This window comes from Felis catus, chromosome E2 (genome assembly GCF_018350175.1).
Source record: "Felis catus isolate Fca126 chromosome E2, F.catus_Fca126_mat1.0, whole genome shotgun sequence".
Lineage (NCBI taxonomy): Eukaryota > Metazoa > Chordata > Mammalia > Carnivora > Felidae > Felis > Felis catus.
Window position 1 is genome coordinate 5,916,357 of NC_058382.1, and position 19,837 is coordinate 5,936,193.

General features: G+C 39.3%; 2 protein-coding genes and 1 long non-coding RNA gene across 5 annotated transcripts in view; 2 read left to right on the forward strand and 1 right to left on the reverse strand.

Annotated features, from left to right (window-relative positions):
* LOC102900272 (zinc finger protein 677-like) overlaps positions 1 to 14,752 on the forward strand; it is a 63,087-nt gene extending 48,335 nt beyond the window's left edge. For 2 of the 3 annotated variants that reach the window (XM_045046236.1, XM_045046241.1), the window contains one exon: positions 8,632 to 9,096. In XM_045046236.1, the coding sequence (XP_044902171.1) occupies positions 8,632 to 8,705 (74 nt within the window). In that variant the 3' untranslated portion in view covers positions 8,706 to 9,096. Of the gene's footprint in view, positions 1 to 8,631; positions 9,097 to 12,482 lie in introns of those variants that run through there. The other variant, XM_045046237.1, reaches the window with a different exon arrangement.
* Positions 858 to 18,591, reverse strand: LOC111556310 (zinc finger protein 677-like). Its single transcript, XM_045046231.1, has 4 exons — positions 18,444 to 18,591; positions 13,617 to 13,685; positions 8,007 to 8,160; positions 858 to 3,278 (listed from the first exon to the last, which is right to left on the reverse strand). The coding sequence occupies exons 2-4, from the start codon at positions 13,629 to 13,631 to the stop codon at positions 1,630 to 1,632; spliced, it is 1,818 nt and encodes a 605-aa protein (XP_044902166.1). The 5' UTR covers positions 13,632 to 13,685; positions 18,444 to 18,591; the 3' UTR covers positions 858 to 1,629.
* On the forward strand, positions 1,817 to 3,915 carry LOC123382294. Its single transcript, XR_006590483.1, has 2 exons — positions 1,817 to 1,892; positions 2,229 to 3,915. It is a non-coding gene; the product is annotated as an uncharacterized LOC123382294 (long non-coding RNA).
* Positions 18,592 to 19,837: the final 1,246 nt, after the last annotated feature.

Sequence of the window (19,837 nt, forward strand, 5' to 3'; positions counted from 1 at the left end):
CATCATTCCTCTTCCATTTTCTCTACCACATATACCATCTTTAGTAACCCGTCACTCTCACATGAAAATCTCATTCGGTGTCCCGACCTACTGTTTCATGACCATCTATCTGATAGAGTAATCCTTGCCTCTAATAAAATGAACAAAGGTTCTTAAGGATACCATTGAATCCAGAGAAGTACCTACGACCACAGAAAACATGGCAATTTAGATAATAGCTTTATATCTATTCCCTGCCACTCCCCATGCTCTCAAATTTATACTGTATCTTAAAATTAGCATCCTAGTTTTTCCAGGTTATAGAGTATGAGTAAGCACCACCTACCTAATCAATTAGGTTCCTTTCACCTTACCATTTCTTTCTGAGACCACTGTGGTTGACAAGTAAAACACATGTAATAAAAGTGTAACATCCATGGACTCCAAACTTGAGGCTTTAAGTCCTCAATAATACTGTAGCCTCAAGGAATATCAAATTGAGAGAGAGAAAGAGAGCGTGAGTGGGGGAGGGGCACAGAGGGTGAACCAGAATCCAGAGCAGGTTCCAGGCTCTGAGCTGTCAGCACATAGCCTGACTCGGGGCTCAAACCCATGAACTGTGAGATCATGACCTGAGCTGAAGTCAGACGCTTAACTGACAAAACCACCCAGGTGCCCCAAGAATAGCAAATGTAGTAAAAAAAAAACTATAGGGGTGCCTAGCTGGCTCAGTCAGAAAAGCATGTGACTCTTGATTGTGTGGTTGTGAGTTTGAGTCCCATGATACATGTAGAGAAGAAAATAAAATCAAAGAGATTTAAACAGAAGATGATTAGGTCTTTCCAGATATACTTGTTGCATTGACACACTTCATCTCATGAATTTAAATAATTTTAATTTTCTGTGGAATTTAACACCTAACATTGATTAATGCTCAAAATAAACCTAGTTCCCCCCAGTATGAATTTTCTTATGGTAGTCCACTGAGAGAATTGGCTGAATAAATTATCACTTTCATTACGTTTGTAATGTTTCTGTCCAGTATGAATTCTGTTGTAAATTCTTTCAGGACCACAAGTTGTACATTTTTTTATTATTATTATTGGAAGTCTGTACCTCTTAATCCCATTCACTTATTTTTACCCTCCACCCCAAAGTTGTACACTTTTATAAAGCTGCTCACACTCATTACATTTGTAAGGTTTCTCTCTAGAAAAAATTATGTTCCCCAAGGTATAACCTTGTATAAGCCTTGCCATACATTCCATTTGTATGGTTCGGAGATTATATTCTGATACCAGGTGAGGTGTGAGCCATGGTAACAAGTTTTGCCACGTACATTAGTTTCATATGTTAACTCTCCTTGATGGAATCTGTGATGCTGAGTACAGCTTGAACACTTGCTCACTTTATTTGCAAGTTTTCTTTCTACCAGGAGTTCTTTGATGACCCCAAAGCTGAAGCTTTGAATAAATGCACCACCACACATATTAGGTTTACTGTGTTTCTTTTCATGATGTGTTTTCTGATGCCTCATAAGTTTTGCAATTGGGCAAAAGCTTTGCCACACTCATTTATAAGGTTTCTCTCCAGTATGGATTTTCTTATGCTGAGTAAGATGTGATCATTCCACTAGAGGCTTTGCTACACTCATGACATTTGTTTCTCTCCAATATGCATTCTCTCATGACACCAAAGGTCTGAATGTTTGATATAAGCCTTACCACATTTATTACATTTATAAGGTTTTTCTCTTGTATGAATTCTTCGATGTCTCGTAAGGCTTGAACTTCGGATAAAATCCTTGTCACATACATTACATTTGTGTGGTTTCTCTCCAGTGTGTATTTTCCGGTGTGTATTAAGGGTTGCAAAATGGGTAAATGCTTTGCCACACTCATTACATTTGTAAGGTTTCTCTCCAGTATGAGTTCTCTCATGACCCCAAAGGTCTGAACGTTTGATAAAAGCCTTATCACACTTACTACATTTATAAGGTTTTTCTCCCGTATGAATTCTCTGATGTGCCATAAGGTTTGAACTTTGGATAAAATCCTTGTCACACACATTACATTTGTGTGGTTTCTCTCCAGTGTGTATTTTCTGATGCCTGGTAATGGATGCAAATTGGGTAAATGCTTTGCCACACTCATTACATGTGTAAGGTTTCTCTCCAGTATGGATTTTTCTATGTTGAGTAAGATTTGAACGCTCAGCAAAGGCTTTGCCACACTCGCTACATTTGTAAGGTTTCTCTCCAGTATGAGTTCTCTCATGACCCCAAAGGTCTGAACGTTTGATAAAAGCCTTATCACACTTACTACATTTATAAGGTTTTTCTCCCGTATGAATTCTCCGATGTGCCATAAGGCTTGAACTTTGGTTAAAAGCCTTGTCACACACGTTACATTTGTGTGGTTTCTCTCCAGTGTGTATTGTCTGATGCCTAGTAAGGTTTGCACATTGGGTAAACGCTTTGCCACACTCGTTACATTTGTAAGGTTTCTCTCCAGTATGGATTTTCTTATGTCGAGTAAGATTTGAACGGTCTGTAAAGGCTTTGCCACAGTCATTACATTTGTAAGGTCTCTGTCCACAATGAATTCTCTCATGACTCATGAGATTTGAGCTTTTGCTAAAAGCCTTCCCACAGTCATTACATTTGTAAGATTTTCCTCTAGCATAACCTCTCCTGTATTGTGCAGGTAATAAAGGGTATTTTAAAATCTTCCTAGATTTATTCCAAATGTTTTTGGTACTGGGAGGAATTCCTTGAAGTGATGAGACTGAGGAACCATTGCTGACAGACTTCTCAGTTGGATTACATTCATACATTTTCTCCTCACTGTGAAATCTCTGCAGTTCAGCCCGATGTGCCTGCAAACTTAATCCAATTCTATTTTCCAAGCAGTTTACGTACTGGTTTCCAGCACCAATTCTGTTATTGTCTAGTTTTAACAAAGTCCTTATAAATGGCTCACCACCCATGAAATACTGGTATGTATTATTTCTTACAGAAACACTCTGCTTTTCAGGAAGAGTAACTGAGGACTGATTAAGTTGCTGGTCTTTTCTACAAATGAGATTTTTGTTATGGGTCAAAGGCACTTTATAATTTCTTGTATCATATCCCCAATGACTTTCAAACTCATGCATATCTTCCCAGACTTCCTGGAGATCAAAATCCTTGATTTCATGACTTCCATTTCTCTCCAATATCACCAAGTGGTAAAATTCTCCTTTATTAATATCCTCTGTTGGTGATAATTCCTTGATTGCAAATCCATCGGAAGGGATTCCTATTAAAGAGAGTTGGAAGGTAAATATTTTATACTGAATTACATAATTACACAACCAAATAATACTTTATACTGAACACAGTAAGTTTTTCAAGGATGGTCTTCAAACACTATCGTAATAATCAATGTTTTTAAGTTTGCTTTTTATAAATTTTTCCATATTAATAATTTCTCTGATTTTAAGGTAATTTTTCCAAACACACATTATACACTATCCATATTTTTTGGCCATATAACTGGATAATGAAATGATACTTCATGATTACAGAGCTCATCTATACACTGGCTATTATATAACTGTGCATGAAATCATAGAGATGTTTATCTTCCTTAATTCCTAATCTTTATAAAAATGTATTTATCTCAAGCTGTTATTTCATAATTCAGTGATTCTCAACATATCTTTGATTTCTCCTACTATGTGTTCCTTATGGAATGTAAATTCTGTCTTCAGTTTTCAAGGAAGAATTCTTTAGAATTCCAGAGACTATTATTTTGTGTAACTGTGATTACTCACTAACTTAACCTGCTAGATTATCGATTTTCAGATTGTAATACGCAGGTTTCTTATAATAGTGTCTTGTTCTTTTCATCATATCCTCATACATTATTAAACACACATCATTATTAAACACCAGATCAAGTTGCAGTCATCAGCAATTTGTACTGTGTATGAATAGGGGTTTTTCTTCAGTGTGGGGAGGGGCAGGACATGTGGAAACTTAGGTGCTTTGGTGCTCAAAATTAATATACCTGGAGATACCAGTATAGTTTCTTAGCTCAATAAAAAAATCTGAGGAAAGGCCAGGACTTGGATTCAGAAAAGCAAGAGTGAAGCCCAAGGAGTAACAGGCCATGTGGCGACCGTGCTTGTGCTTGCACATCTATGGGAACATGGTTGTGTTGTAAGTTAAACGCCTGACCTTGGTGAAAGGAACTGATTTAGCAACAGGCATAATACGGACTCATCCTGTAAGAACGTATAGTATTGGTATGAGGTGAAAGTGGAAAATATAAAAAAGGAGACAGTATGGTGTTATAGGAAGACTGTAGACTGACATCTGTTTCAGTATTTGTTCTGAAAAGTATCAAACTGAATAGCCCATGAATTCCATTTCTAGGTACTCAAGAGAACTATTTAATATATACATGTTCCAGGAGACACATACAAGAATTATTTTTTAAAGTTTATTTACTTAGAGTAAGAGGGAGAGTGGGGGAGGGGCAGAGAGAGAGAATCCCAAACAGGCTCCACACTGTCAGCACAGAGCCCAGTGCAGAGCTCAAACTCTTGAACTGTGAGATCATGACCTGAGCCCAAATCCAGAGTCAGATGCTAAACTGACTGATCCATCCAGGTGCCCCAAAATAATGTATTATTATATAAAAAGCTATGGCAAATCAATTTCATGATATTTCTGTGACTAAGGCAGTAACTTTAAAAAAACACAAAAAAAAGTATGTTCTCAAGGTATCATAGAATGCCATAGATTTAGTTGAAGACAATGTGTGTTATAACAATGAACTGTCACTCCACATGTATGGGAATGGCCAAAATCCAGAAAACTAACACTGAATACTAGTGGGGATATGGAGCAGTAGGAACTCTCATTCACTGCTGGTGGGAATGCAAAATGGTATGCCACTTTGGAAGACTGCAAGTTTCTTACAGAATTAAACATACTACTAAATGTTGTCTAGCAGTCATACTCTTTGGTATTTACAAAAATAAGTTGAAAATTTACGTCCACTTAAAAACCTACACACAAAATAGAAAAGTCCTGTATTTGTATGGAACCACAAGAGAACCCAAATGCCAAAGCATCTTGAGAGAGAAGAACGAAGCTAGAGGAATAACATTCCCAATTTCAAACTCCCTGATTACAAAGCTGTGGTAATTAAAACAGTATGGTATTAGCATAAAAATAGATACACAGATGAACAGAAAAGAACAGAGCCTAGAAATAAACTCACACACATGGTCAATTAACTTACAACGAAGAAGACATGACTGTACAATGGGGGAAAGTACAATCTCTTCAATCGATGGTTTGGGAAAACGGGACAGCCAGAGGCAAAAGCGTGAAACTGGACCACTGACTGACACCATACACAAAAATTAACTCAGAATGGATTAAAGACTAAATCTAAGACCTGAAACCATAAAACTCCTAGAAGAAAAGATAGAGGGTAAGAAGCTCCTTGACACAGGTCTGGGGAAATTTTTTTGTTTTTTTGACTCTTGATGTCAGAAGAAAAAACGAGCAAAAATAAGTGGGACTACATCAAACTAAAAAGTGTCTGCACAGCAAAGGAAACACTTTTTCAACAAAATGTAAAATTAGCAAATGATGTATCTGATAAGGGACTAATAATCCAAAACAGCCCAAAAATGCTCAAATGATCCAATTTAAGAAATGGGCAGAAGAGCTGAATAGACATTTTACAAAGACCTAGAGGTGGCCAACAGGACCATGAAAAGATGCTCAACGTCATTCATCACCAGGGAAATGCAAATCAAAACCACAGTGAGGTATCATTTCACACCTATTAGAATGGCAGTTATTAAAAAGACAAGAATAACAAGCATTGGTGACAGGGTGGGGAATTTGTGCAGTGGTGGTGGGAGATGAAATGGTATAGCCAAGAGAACTACTGTGTGATCCACCAATTCTACTTCTGAGTATTTATCTGAAGAAAACAAAAATACTAACTCAAAAAGAAGCGTTCTGATGTTCACTGCAGCACTATTTATAGTAGTTGAGATACAGATACAATCTAAGTGTCCATTGATGGGTGAATGGATAAAGTTGTGTATATATAACACAATATTATCCAGCCATAAAAAAGAAAGAATCTGTGACAACATGGATGGACCTTGAGAACATTATGCTAAGAGGAATGAGTCAAAGACGAATACAGTATGATTTCTCTTATATGTGGAATCTTAACAAAACAACCTCTCTTAGCAGATACAGAGAACAGACTGGTGGTTACTACAGGCAGGAAGTTGAGGGGACAGTGGCAGAAACGGGTGAAGGGATCAAAAGGTTAAGAAAAAAAAGGGATGCCTAGCTGGCTCACTTGGTAGAGCATGAAACCCTTGACGTTGTGGTGGTGAGTTCAAACCCCACAATGGGTGCAGAGATTACTTAACATCAAAACTTGCTGCTGCCTCTTTAGTTCTTAAAACAACCTAAACAAAACACCACCCAAATTTATTAATATGGTGCTTTCCGTATATCAGGAATGCAATAAACATCTGTGGAATGATACATGTTTTTCCTACAGAAAAGCTAACTTTTCCTACAGAAAAGCACAGTAAGCTGTGCTGTATTTCAACTACATCTAATTTTGGATTTTCACTTTTTGGAATTATCCACATCATGACTTCCTCCTAATTAATGCACAATGGCCCGACCCTAAGAAGCCAGGATGGCCCAGGAAAGAAAGAGATAAACTTTAGCTCTACTTTTATTAGACAGATACTACATTTTGTTTATCTCCTGAGAAGTTCTCTCTAGGACACAAAATAGAAATGGAAAGTAAACAGGTCCTGGGGTCTGCACTATAGAGGCCTCAGCTCTGACCTGTATGGAATGAGAACCAAGAGAGATCAGGGAAAAGATTCCTTAGGGACAGCCATCCCAGTCCCTCTCAAACCATGGCACCAGTATGGTCAGAGGGGCCAGGTAACAGCGTTGTAGGTCCTGACAGTGGGAGTTTAGACGTGTACACATTTGATTTACACATCTGAATAACAGAATGAGAAGTGTGGGGGTGGGGGGTGAGGGAGGCTTTTCTTTGAAAGCTCATAAGGAATGAACTTGTATTTTCCCACAGATCCTTCCCAAACAATATTTACTGGAGCCGTTTACTCTGTGCCCATCTAAGCTCTGACTTGTGCTCACATCTCCAATACATTCCCACCTGTCTGGATTTCCCCAAATATTCAGGTCATTTTCCACAGTCCAGGGCTCTTTCCCTGCTTCGAAAATGGAGATGATATTCAGCTCAAGAAGAGATTTCCATTTATAAAGAAAAACAGATCTGCTTTGCTCTTCCAGAATACATTCCCAGCTTGTTGTTCAACAAAGAAAGGACATTCAGTATATGTGGGTGTAGAAACATATTTCAAAAAGTGATCAACTGAGTGCTTGAATGCTTAAGGATTATTTTATGTATGCAGAGATCTGGTTCTTTCCAAGAAATACTGAACCAAAAGCACAAGGGTAAAACCACAGAATCAGATATTTTAAAAAATTCACCATAAGGTTTCCTTTTCTTTCCCCAACTTTAAGTAACTTTATTGTCTCTGAGCCTTATCTTTAATGATGTCAGTGAAATTGGACTTACTAAGACTTTAAGAGTTTTTATATCCTATTCCCCAGACTTCTAGATGGTTATTTAAATTCTAGTTAGTTAACAAACAGTATAGTATGGGTTTCAGTAGAATTTAGTGATTCATATAACATATAATACCCAGTGCTCGTCATCACCATTTCCCTCCCATAATGTTTTCTGACTAATGTTCTGCAACCACCTAAACAAGCAGGAGTGCAGAACTTCTGAAGGAAAGGGAAGTTAGAGTCCATCTGCCACATTATGATGCCTTTCCATTCTCCATCAAAACGGCTGCAATCACTCCCTAAAGAACAGGGATTTGAAACTCCTATGATCAAGTCAGGGACTCTCAAAAGGAAATGCAAACACATAAAAAGTAATTACCGACTTCTGGAGGGAAGTTATCTTCACCCAGGGAGACCAGGTTCCTGTAGTTCTCCAACATCACGTCCCTGTACAAGGACCTCTGAGCGGGGTCCAGGCACTCCCACTCCTCCTGAGAGAACTCTATGGCCACATCCCTGAATGTCAACCGCCCCTGAAAGGAAAACACATTTCACCAAGTGGACAGGGAAAGTGTTCTTATTTGACACAAAATTAGGGAAGCACAGATGTGTAAAGATGGACTTGGCTAGAGTGAGTATTCTTTGATTTGTGTAAGATAATTTTGAAGAGATAGAGTTAACATAAAATTAGCCATTTTAAAGTACCATTCAGTGACAGTGCATTCACAATGTTGCATAAACCTCACCTCTGTCTAGATAGAAAACATTTTTATCAGCCCCAAAGGAAATCTTTTACCCATTAAGCAGGTGCTTCCTATTGCCCAGTCCCTGGCAACCACTAATGCTTTTTCTCTGGATTTACTGATTTTGGATCTTTTCATGTGAATGGAATGGCATCAAAAATGTGACCGTTTGCATCTGCCTTCTTTCACTTAGAATAATGTTTGGGGTTCATCCATGATATAGTATGTATCAGTGGTACATTTCCTTTCTTCTGCCTGCAGAGTATTCCATAGCAGGACTAGACCATATTCACTCAACTGCTGATGGGCATTTGCTTGTTACCACCTTTGCCTGATGTTAATAATAAGTTGCTGTGAACTTTCAAGTACAAGTAAGTTTGAATATTTGTTTTCAGTTCTTTTGGTTATATACCTAGGAGTGGAATTACTGAGTCACATGGTTTAATATTTTGAGAATTGGCCACACTGTTTTCTGCAGCAGCTACAACAGCTTAACAGCAATGGGTCATGATTCTAATTAGAATCTTTACATCTTTACCAACACTTATTTTTTGTTGTTGTTGTTTTACAACAGTCATCCTAGTGGGTATGAAATGATAACTCATTTGGTTTTGACTTTGCATCTTACTAATGACGACTTTCATTGAACACCTCTTCTTGTGCTTGTTTCATTTGTATATCTTCTGTGGAGAAACGTCTATTAAAATACTTTGACTATTTTACAAATTGGGCTCTTTGTATTTTGGTTGTTGAGTTGTAGAGAAGTTCTTCATATATTTCTAGGTTCTGCACCCTTACTAGATTTGTGATTTGCAAATTATTTCCTCCCATTTGGTAGACTGTTTCACTCACATGATAATGTCTCAGTGCACAGACATGATTGTGACGAATACCAATTTATCTACTTAGTCATTTTCTCTTTTGCTTTTGGTATCATATATAAAAATCCACTGCCAACCCTAAGGTCATGAAGATTTACCTCTATGTTTTCATCTAAGACTTTTATAGTTTTAGCTCTTACCTGTAGTCTTTTGATTAATTCTGAATTTATTTACTTATATGGTAGGAGGTAGTTTCAGTTTCATTGACACAAGGATATCCAGTTGTTCCAGTACCATTAAAGAGACTATTCTTTTTTCCACTGTTTTTGGCAGACTTGTAAAAGGGAATGGATTGCAGACGTATGGGTTTACTTGTGGACACTCAATTCTATCACTTTGATCTGTATTTCTAGCCTCTGCTAGAATTATAGTTTTGATTACTCAAAGTTATTGTAGTCAGGTTTGATGTCAAGAATTCTAAGTCCTCCGATATTGTTCTTTCTCATATTTATTTTCGTTATTTGGTGTCCTTACCAATTCTATGTGAGTTTTAGAACGAGGTTTCCCATTTGGGCAAAACATGCTGTTGGGGTGTTCTAAGGACTGCATTACCCTTTATATTGCTCTGGGGAGTACTGCCATTTTAAGGTCTTCTAAGCCACAAGCACAGGATATCTTGACATTTGTTTAGGTTTTCTTTAATTTTCCTCAACAACTTTGTATGAAATTTCAGTGTGTGTAAATCTTCCATTTCCTTGGTTAAATTTATTCCCATTTGTTTTCTTGCTCTTCTAAATGGAACTGTTTACTTACTGTCCATTTGTTGATTGCTCCTGTACAGAAACACAACCTGAATTTTGAGTGTTGATATTGTATTCTGTAACTTCAGTGAATTCATTCTAATAGTTTGAGGATTCTTATTTCTTTTTTTTTTATATGAAATATAATTTATTGTCAGTTTGGTTTCCATACAACACCCAGTGCTCATCCCAAAAGGTGCCCTCCTCAATGCCCATCACCCACTTTCCCCTCTCCCCCACCCCCCACCAACCCTCAGTTTGTTCTCAGTATTTAAGTCTCATGGTTTGCCTCCCTCCCTCTCTCTAACTACCCCCCCCCCATCGTTCTCTGTTAAGTTTCTCAGGATCCACATATGAGTGAAAACATATGGTAACTGTCTTTCTGAGGATTCTTATTTCTAAATATAAGATCATGTACACTATGAATGGAGATCGTTTGATTTCTTTTCCAATTCTGACACATTTTATTTATCCTCTGTATTTTCTCTAATTAAAGTTTCCCATACAGTGTTGATATGTGGTGGCACAGTGGGGCATACGTGTTTTGTTCTTGATATTAGGGGGAAGTTTTCAGTTGTTCACCAATGAGTATGATGTTAGCTATGGAATTTTTATAATATCCTTTTTCGGACTGATCAGGTTCCCTTCTATTCCTAATTTTGAGTGCAATGTTTTTGGTGAGTGGAGTGTTCTATATATGTCTGCTGAGTTTAGCTGGTTTAGTGTTGCACAGTCCTCTATTACTGATGTCTGGTGGTTCTGTCCATTATTAAAAAGGGAACACTGAGGTCTCCCTCTGTTATAGTAGAACTCTTTTTTTGCTTCAAAAAATTGGGGGCTTTGCTGTTATATACATATCATTTGTAGTTGTTTTATCTTCGTGATGGGCTGACTCTTTTTTCAATATAGAATGTCCTTCAACATCTTTAGTAGCAATTTTACAACTTAAAGTCTATTTGGTCTGATATGTGTATAGCTACTCAGGTAGGTTTCATGACTATCTGCAAGGAATGTCTTTTTCCATCCTTCCACTTTCAACCTATTTGTGTATCTAAAGCGAGCCTTGGGGCGCCTGGGTGGCTCAGTTGGTTAAGCTTCCAACTTTGACTCAGGTCAAGATCTCATGGTTTGTGGGTTCAAGCCCCACATCGGGCTCTGTGCTGACAGCTCAGAACCTGGAGCCTACTTCAGATTCTGTCTTCCTCTCTCTCTGCCCCTCCCCCACTCGTGCTCTGTCTCTCTCTCTCTTTCCCCCAAAAATAAAATAAACATTAAAATTTTTTTTTAAAAAGCTGACTGATTGAGGCGCCTGGGTGGCTCAGTCGGTTAAGCGGCCAACTTTGGCTCAGGTCATGATCTCGCTGTCCGTGAGTTCGAGCCCCACGTTGGGCTCTGTGCTGACAGCTCAGAGCCTGGAGCCTGTTTCAGATTCTGTGTCTCCCTCTCTCTCTGACCCTCCCCTGTTCATGCTCTGTCTCTCTCTGTCTCAAAAATAAATAAACGTTAAAAAAATTTTTTTTAATAAAAAAATAAAAAGCTGAGTGATTATGTGCTTGCCAGGGATCTCCATGCATTTGTCATACTTGAAGTTAATTGAGTTTTTTGGATGTGTAGGTTGTTTTGACATATTGGGGAGGTTTTCAACTCTTATTTCTTCAAATATTCTTTCTGCCCTTTCTTTGTCTTATCCTTCTAGGACTCCTATTACATGTATATCAGTATTCTTGATAGTGTTTGAAGATTTCTTAGTCTCCGGTCATTTTTCTTCTTTTTTTCCCTTTTATTCTTTTTCTCCCTTTCTTCTGCTTACACTTGATAATTTCAGTTAACTTATGTTTAGGTTCACTGATTCTTTATTCTTATTGTCCATCTATTGTCCATTCACCCTCTAGTGAATTTTGAATTTTGGCTATTATACTTTTTTAACTCCAGAATAACTATTCCATCCCTTTCTATTTCATCTGTCTCTTTACTGATATTTTCTATTTGTTGAAACATTATTCTCCTACTTCTTAGATGTTTTCCATGTTTTCCTTTAGCTGAGGGTGTTCAAGACAGTTGATTTAAAATCTTTATTTAGTAAATAAAGAACGTCTGTTTAGTAAATAAGGAACGTCTGTGCCTCCTCAGAAAGACTATCATTAACCTGGTAATCATGCTTAAGCTGTACAATCTTTTTCTTTTCTTTTTTTTTTTTTAAATGTTTATTGGTTTTTGAGAGAAAGACAGAATGTGAGCAGGGGAGGGGCAGAGAGAGGGAGACACAGAATCCGAAGTAGGCTCTAGGCTCTGACCTGTCAGCACAGAGCCCCATGTGGACCTCTTATTCATTAACCATGAGATCATGACCTGAGCCCAAGTCGGACACCTTATCGACCTAACCAACCAGGCACCCCGTAACAATTTTAAGATACCCTTAGATGTCTGTAGTGAAGTCAGGCATTCTTTGAAACAGTAAGAAATTGTAAAGGACCCATGTTTCTTCATTTAGTGAATGCTCCAATGAGGATCTAAAAAAGCAGTTATCTCTACGTTTACTAACATGAGAACAACTTCAAGACATATGGTATGTAAATATTTCAATTTGCAGAGTAAAATATGATGATAAAACATTTAGTGAAGAATATTTTCTAAAATCACATTATAATATGTAAATACATTTTTAGAAGATTTGCACTAAAGAGAACATTGGTTCCTGATGAAGACAATCCGTGATGGTGAAAGATGTGAGAGGGAATGGTTATTTTACTTATTAGTTTCTAAGATGTACCACTGTGTGGAACTGAACCACAAAAAATATATACTAGAGGAGTTTAATACAAAAAAAAAAAATTTAACAATTATTAGTAAAATGAAAATTGAGCACCAGCCTCTCTGATGACAGAAAGTTCTGGTCCTATGTCAGGCTAAGTCATAAACATTTTTATTTAAAAGATCTACGGCATAAGAGTTCCTGAAAGAACACCACACATGGTCTTTATGAGATGGATGTGCTATAAATAATTTAAAGAACACTTACTGTTAGAAAAGTAGGTTGATTCTACATTTTAAAACTAATTGTGTTAACAAAACAAAACTCTCTATTCCTTATCCATACTTTGAACTTCCCATTCTATTCCAAAGTATTAATATTTGGGGGTCAGAAGCACACTGATTCCCTCGTTTAACGTCAAAAGGCATTTGTAAAATCAGACAAAGCAAATTTCCCCGTCAGTCGTATTTTCCAGGGTTTCTCAAGTACTTGTGAGCATTAATATATTACTTACGTATGTAATCTCTTTAATCCTGGTTTATTTATATGAGCTGAATGGGCATCTATCTAGAAGGAGTCTCTGAAGAATCCTACTGCCCAACCTCAAGGACACGACAGCCCACTTCCCCCATCTCTAGTTCTTGCCTGCGAAGAAACTCCTTCACAGGATAACCACCTAAAAGGAGCCTCTTCCCAAGTTCCATGTCACTGGGTCACAGTGAGATGGAATCTGCATGGAGATGAGAGGAGACTGGGAGAAGGCCCTGGGTGTGAGTAAACACTGTAGGCAGGACAACTCTGAGATGGAGAAGATTAATGAGTCCAAAATGTGACATTTTAGGAAGAACAGTCATCGAAAAATATGACTTTTACCTGGAAAAGAGCCATTCCTCCTTTTTTTTCCCCCTCTTCTTCTGGTCTTCCTTCTCAGGTAAGGTTATACTGTGTGACAAAAAGTATGTTGTTTAATGTTTAGAATCAAGATATCCTCTTCCTCTGCCACAGTATGCATATAGAGTATGCATACAGAGAGCACCTTACTATGGGAAAAAGACCTTTGCTGCCCACCGCAACAGAAGGGATGCAGGGAGAATAAACTCCTGTATGGAGTCCAACAAGTGCATTTGTCAAGCATTTCTTCAGAAAGCCCTCCCCTCCTGCTGAAACGTACACACTCTACTGAAACTGCATTGTCTTGTCTACCTGGCACTCAGCCTAAGGGAACTCCCTCATTCAAGTTCTTGGCTCCTCCCTAGGAAGCCAGCATCCAATGAATGGTTGATGGAGGACACAGAAGCCTGTCCATGCTATCAATTTGGAACAAGTTGCCACCTGAGCTCCAAAGCTCCCTGGTTACTACACTCTGAGTTTAGATCTTTGTCCTCATGGTGATGGGAAGCCATGAGAAGGTTTAATGTCAAAAGATGACACAAATTTTTAAGATATAGCTAAGACACACAGAGAGGGTGGAGCTGACAGAGGCATGTCTCTCTCTCTAAGACTATTCTGCCTCTTTCTAAGTGGTTTTTATTATTTTTGGAAATGGGTCACATTGTAAACTCTAATGATAACTGCATACCCTCATCCAGAAAACTGCCAACACAAAAACACACCCAACTTTGAAAATCATTTCAGGGATCTTATTAGCTCAGGTTCAGAATTTTTGGTCTGTCATCTCCATGTTACAGGTAGGTACACTGGGGCTCAGAAGGGGAGTAATTTTACCAAGTTACCCTTAAGAAGTTTGAGTTGAGTGAGCAGAACTGGGTGTAAGTAAATTCTGAAATGATGGCCTGGATAGCTTTAAGCAGAAAGGGCTTGTCCTGGCATCCTAATCAGCAAGGAGGAAGTCAAACTTTCACTCTTTGCAGATGACTTGTACTTTATATGGAAATCCCAAAGATTCCACCAAAAAACTGCTAGAACTGATCCATGAATTCAGCAAAGTCTCAGGATATAAAATTAATGCACAGAAATCAATTGCATTTCTTTTTTTTTTTTTTTTAATGTTTATTTTAGAGACAGAGAGAGAGGCAGAGCATGAGGAAGGGAGGGGCAGAGAGAGAGGGAGACAAAGAATCCGAAGTAGGCTCCAAGCTCTGAGCTGTCAGCACAGAGCCTGACGCAGGGCTCAAACTCAAAAACAGTGAGATCATGACCTGAACTGAAGTCAGACACTTAACGGACTGAGCCACCCAGGTGCCCCTAATTGCATTTCTATACACCAATCATGAAGCAGCAGAAAGAGAAATCAAGGAATCGATCCCATTTACAACTGCACCAAAACCCATAAAATACCTAGGAATAAACCTAACCCAAGAGGTGAAAAATCAATACCCTGAAAACTATAGAAAGCTTACGAAAGAAATTGAAGACACCAAAAAAAAAAAAAAAAGGAAAAATATTCCACACTCATGGATTGGAAGAACAAATATTGTTAAAATGTCAATACTACCCAAGGCAATCTACATATTCAATGCAATCCCTATCAAAATAATACCAGCATTCTTCACAGAGCTAGAAAAAACAATCCTACAATTTGTATGAAACCACAAAAGACCCCAAATAACCAAAGCAATCCTGAAAAAGAAAACCAAAGCTGCAAATATCACAATTCCAGACTTCAAGCTGTGTTACAAAGCTGTAATCAGCAAGACAGTATGGAACTAGCACGAAAACAGACCCACAGATCAATGGAACAAACTAGAGAACCCAGAAATGGACCCACAAACATATGGCCAACTAATCTTTGACAAAGCAGGAAAGAATATCCAATGGAATAAAGACAGTCTCTTCAGCAAGTGGAGCTGGGAAAACTGGACAGTGACATGCAGAAGAAATCTGGACCACTTTGTTACACCATACACAAAAATAAATTCAAAATGGATGAAAGACCTAAATGTAAGACAGGAAGCCATCAACATCCTCGAGGAGAAAGCAGGCCAAAACCTCTTTGACCTGGCCGCAGCAACTTCTTACTCAACATGTCTCCAGAGGCAAGAAAAACAAAAACAAAAATGAACTATTGGGACCTCATCAAAATAAAAAGCTTCTGCACAGCGAAGGAAACAATCAGCAAAACTAAAAGGCAAACAGCGGAATGAGGGAAGATATTTGCAAATGGCATATCAGATAAAGGATTAGTATCCAAAATCTATAGAGAACTTCTCAAACTCAGCACCCAAAAAACAATCCAGTGAAGAAATGAAGACATGAATAGACACTTTTCCAAAGAAGACATCCAAATGGCCAACCGACACATGAAAAAGTGCTCAACTTCACTCACCATCAGGGAAATACAAATCAAAACCACAATGAGATACCACCTCACACCTATCAGAATGGCTAACAGTAACAACTCAGGCAACGACAGATGTTGGCGAGGATGCGGAGAAAGAGGATCTCTTTTGCACTGCTGGTGGGAATGCAAATGGGTGCAGCCACTCTGGAAAAAGTATGGAGGTTCCTTAAAAAATTAAAAATAGAACTACCCAATGACCCAGCACTTGCAGTGCTACGTATTTATCCAAGGGATACAGATGTGCTGCTTCGAAGGGGGACACGCACCCCAATGTTTAAAGCAGCACTATTGACAACAGCCAAAGAATGAAAACAGCCCAATGTCCATCGACTGAATAATGGATAAAGAAGATGTGGTATATACATATATATGTGTATATATACATAAATACATACATACATATATACACACACACACAAAGTATATATGTATATAAGTATATATATGTATATACAAGTATTATATGTATATATATAAGTGGAGTATTAACTTGGCAATCGAAAAGAATGCAATCCTGCCATTTGCAACAATATGGATGGACTAGAGTGTATCATGCTAAGTGAAATTAGCAGAGTAACACATACAACATACGACTTCACTCATATGTGGAATTTATGACACAAAACAGATGAACATAAGGGAAGGGAAGCAAAAATAATGTACAAACAGGGAGGGAGACAAAACATAAAGACTCTTAAATACAGAGAACAAACTGAGGGTTGCTGGAAGGGTGCTGGGTGGGAGGATGAGCTAAATGGGTAAGGGGCGTTAAGAAGGACACTTCTTGGGATGTTCACTGGGTTTTATATGTAGGGGATGAATCACTGGATTTTGCTCCTGAAATCATTATTGCACTACATGCTAACTGGGATGTAAATTAAAAAAAAAAAAAAAAAAAAAGTGTTGGTCCTAATTCCAGATTACCTTTCATATTCCTGAACAAGAGAGGCTTCTCTTTCATGGGTTTGATCAAACCCAAGCATTTAATTCCTCTTTTCCAGAAAAGCTGTATGAAATTACAAATAGTTACAAGTCCTGGAAAACATGAAAAAGGGTCACCTGTGGGTATGAGCTCTGAGCAATCTCTGTATTATGAGATGGGCTCTGCTGGAACAAAGTTCCACATCAATCCAGACCACCCTTCAACATGTGTACAGAAAAGACAAAGGGGACTTGAGGGGATAATCTAATTAGTTGGAGACTTCAGCTTGGAACTCAGTAATGTAAAAGATCACTTAAGGGAAAAAGAGAACTGTTGAATATTAAATTAACTGCCTGAACACGTTTTGAGTGTTAAAGATTATCAACATCCTTAACGGATGTGTAAGGAAATATTATAAAGTTATTTACCAGAAATCAAAGAATGGTTCCAACATATGATAGAGTAGAAAGTATATAAAATTCATAATCTGAACAATAAAATTCAGAGGGAAAATAATTTGGAAATTAAAAAGATATCCAATGGATTCTGAGATTAAAGCCAAACAAGTGTGAGGATACACCAAAGAATACCATGAGCCACAGAAAAAAGGGAGAGAGACAAACTACTGTTAATGATGGCCACTGTAAAAAGCACCATGTGGTTATAGAAAGTCTTCCCTGGTTAACTCACTGAGCTAGTCCTCTGCCCTCTAGATGAGTAGGGGTTGCAAATGGAATTGATCTTCTGATGCAATGCTTAGAAACAGCAGATGCCTCAAACATCAGGGTTCACAACTCCCAATCTCCTCTGTATAACGAACAATTCACCAAATTTTAGATTAATGAGGTCATAAAGCCACAAATCAGTACTTCACAACTTAATATCCCCATATCCAATCAATTCAGTACTCACCTGGGTTTGGGTCCTGTGCTTTGTCTGAGACCACTACGTGTTTTCTTCTCTGTATAAGTCTCTGTGTCCTTGTTTCTTTTCTGTCCTTTTGTCCATTTCTGTGTCCCTGCCTCACCATTCCTCCTCCAACAGTCTGACCCCACTCTATTACGGCCTCTGTTTCAATCCCCGCCGTTCTTTCTCCCCACACTTTATGATGGCCTTCTAACTCCGCAGATTTCTGCGTCTTTCCCTGCCATCTCTGTCCCCACTCTGACCTCCCTGCGGCGGGGCGAAGGGCCTGCATCCACCTCCCTAGTGACGACTGTGCACGACGCGGTTGAGGGTGGACGGCAGTGGGGAGACTCGGGAGTCAGAGAAAGGTTCTGAGCAGGAAAGCGACGGTCAGGGCGATCGGGGTCTGCAAGGGCCAGAGACAGAAAGGCTGGGCCCGTACCTGCCTCAGAGCGATTTTAAACGGAAACGATGCAGAGAGGCCCGGGACCTGCCCCGAGCGACTGGGATCGGAACGTCTTATAGCCACGCCGCGAGAGGTGAAAGGGACGAGTGAGTGCAAGGATTTTACCTTCCAGGCGACCCCGAAACCTGGATGTGGAGGCGGGGCTTTAGGAGCACGGCCCCTGGTGTAAACCAGGAAAATGGAGACTCACTCAGCCGAGCGCGCTGGTTGCTCCGGGCGATCCAGTTCCGGGTCTGCAGGAAAGTGCGCAAGCGCGAGCCGCTGGGCGGGGCCGAGGCGCGTCTATGACGCGGCGGTTTTAGGCAGGGCCTGGGCTTACAGTGTCCTCCCCTGCGCAGGGTCTGCTTCCTGGTGTCTGCCAGTCCTGTTTGTCTTTGCGGTTTCAGGTTCTGCTTTTGGATTCCTCCCAATCCCGCTGGTGTCGTTTGGAGCCAGGCTGGGCACAAGGTTAGGGAAGGGTGGGCCGCTTCTGTTGGGAGCGGCGGTATTTGACAAATTCAACACGATGCCGGGGGAAACATTTGTAGCAAGCAGTGTAGACGCGCCTCCAGCTGGGGAGGCGGAGCAGCGCGGGGACCTGAGGCTGGGGTCCTGGTGGGTTGACTGAGACGCGGACAGTTACAGCTCTTTGTTTAATGCAGCAAAAGCCGGGGTGGTCAGTGTCAGTGATGGACGCTACATTGCGAAATGCAAAACCGTTTTGTGGAGAATGTGCAGTTTGGTATTAACTCCCCATCAGAGCTTTTCACTGAATTGTCACTTCTCTCTACTGGCTGGACTGCTTTCCTCCCTGGGCTGTGGGAGCGAGAAGCTGGCAAGTTGCTTTAAAGGAACATTTTTGCCTCTATAAGTGTTCATTAATGTCTTTTTCTTTAGATTTGATATTCGAATCCACACCTCTCGAGATGAATTACAAATCCAAACGTCTTTGAAACCTACCACATGGCACCTGTATTTGCTTAAGCCCTTAATTGCCAAATTTCATTGCAATTTTAATTTTTTTTAAATCTTTGTTCTCGGTTATTTTGGAAAGATTTTTTTCCCTTGAAAATTAGATTTTTAAAAATGTATTTATTTTGAGAGAGAGCACGGGAGGGAGAGCAAGCGGGGAGGGGCAGTGAGCTAGATCTGCAACCCCAAGCCGGCTCTGAGCAGAGCCCTCTGTCCCCTCCCCCGCCCCCCCCCCCCAACTCTGGGCTGGATCTCACAAACCCTGAGATCCTGACCTCAGCCAAAAGCAAGAGTCTGAGGGTCAGCCACTGAGTCATCCAGGTACCCGGAAAATTAGATCTTTCTGTTTTCTGTTTCTGAATGCTTGGTAACAAGTGCAGATGAGGAGGCTTGTAAAAGGTGTACTCTTTCAGAGATACTTAATTTTTCCTAGTACTGATGAAATAGTGGTTTTGAAATATTTCCAGAGACCTGTCTGTTCTTTATGTCAATAATACAAGCAAATTGTAAAACTAGGTTTTCACATTTTCAGCAGCATCATATATACT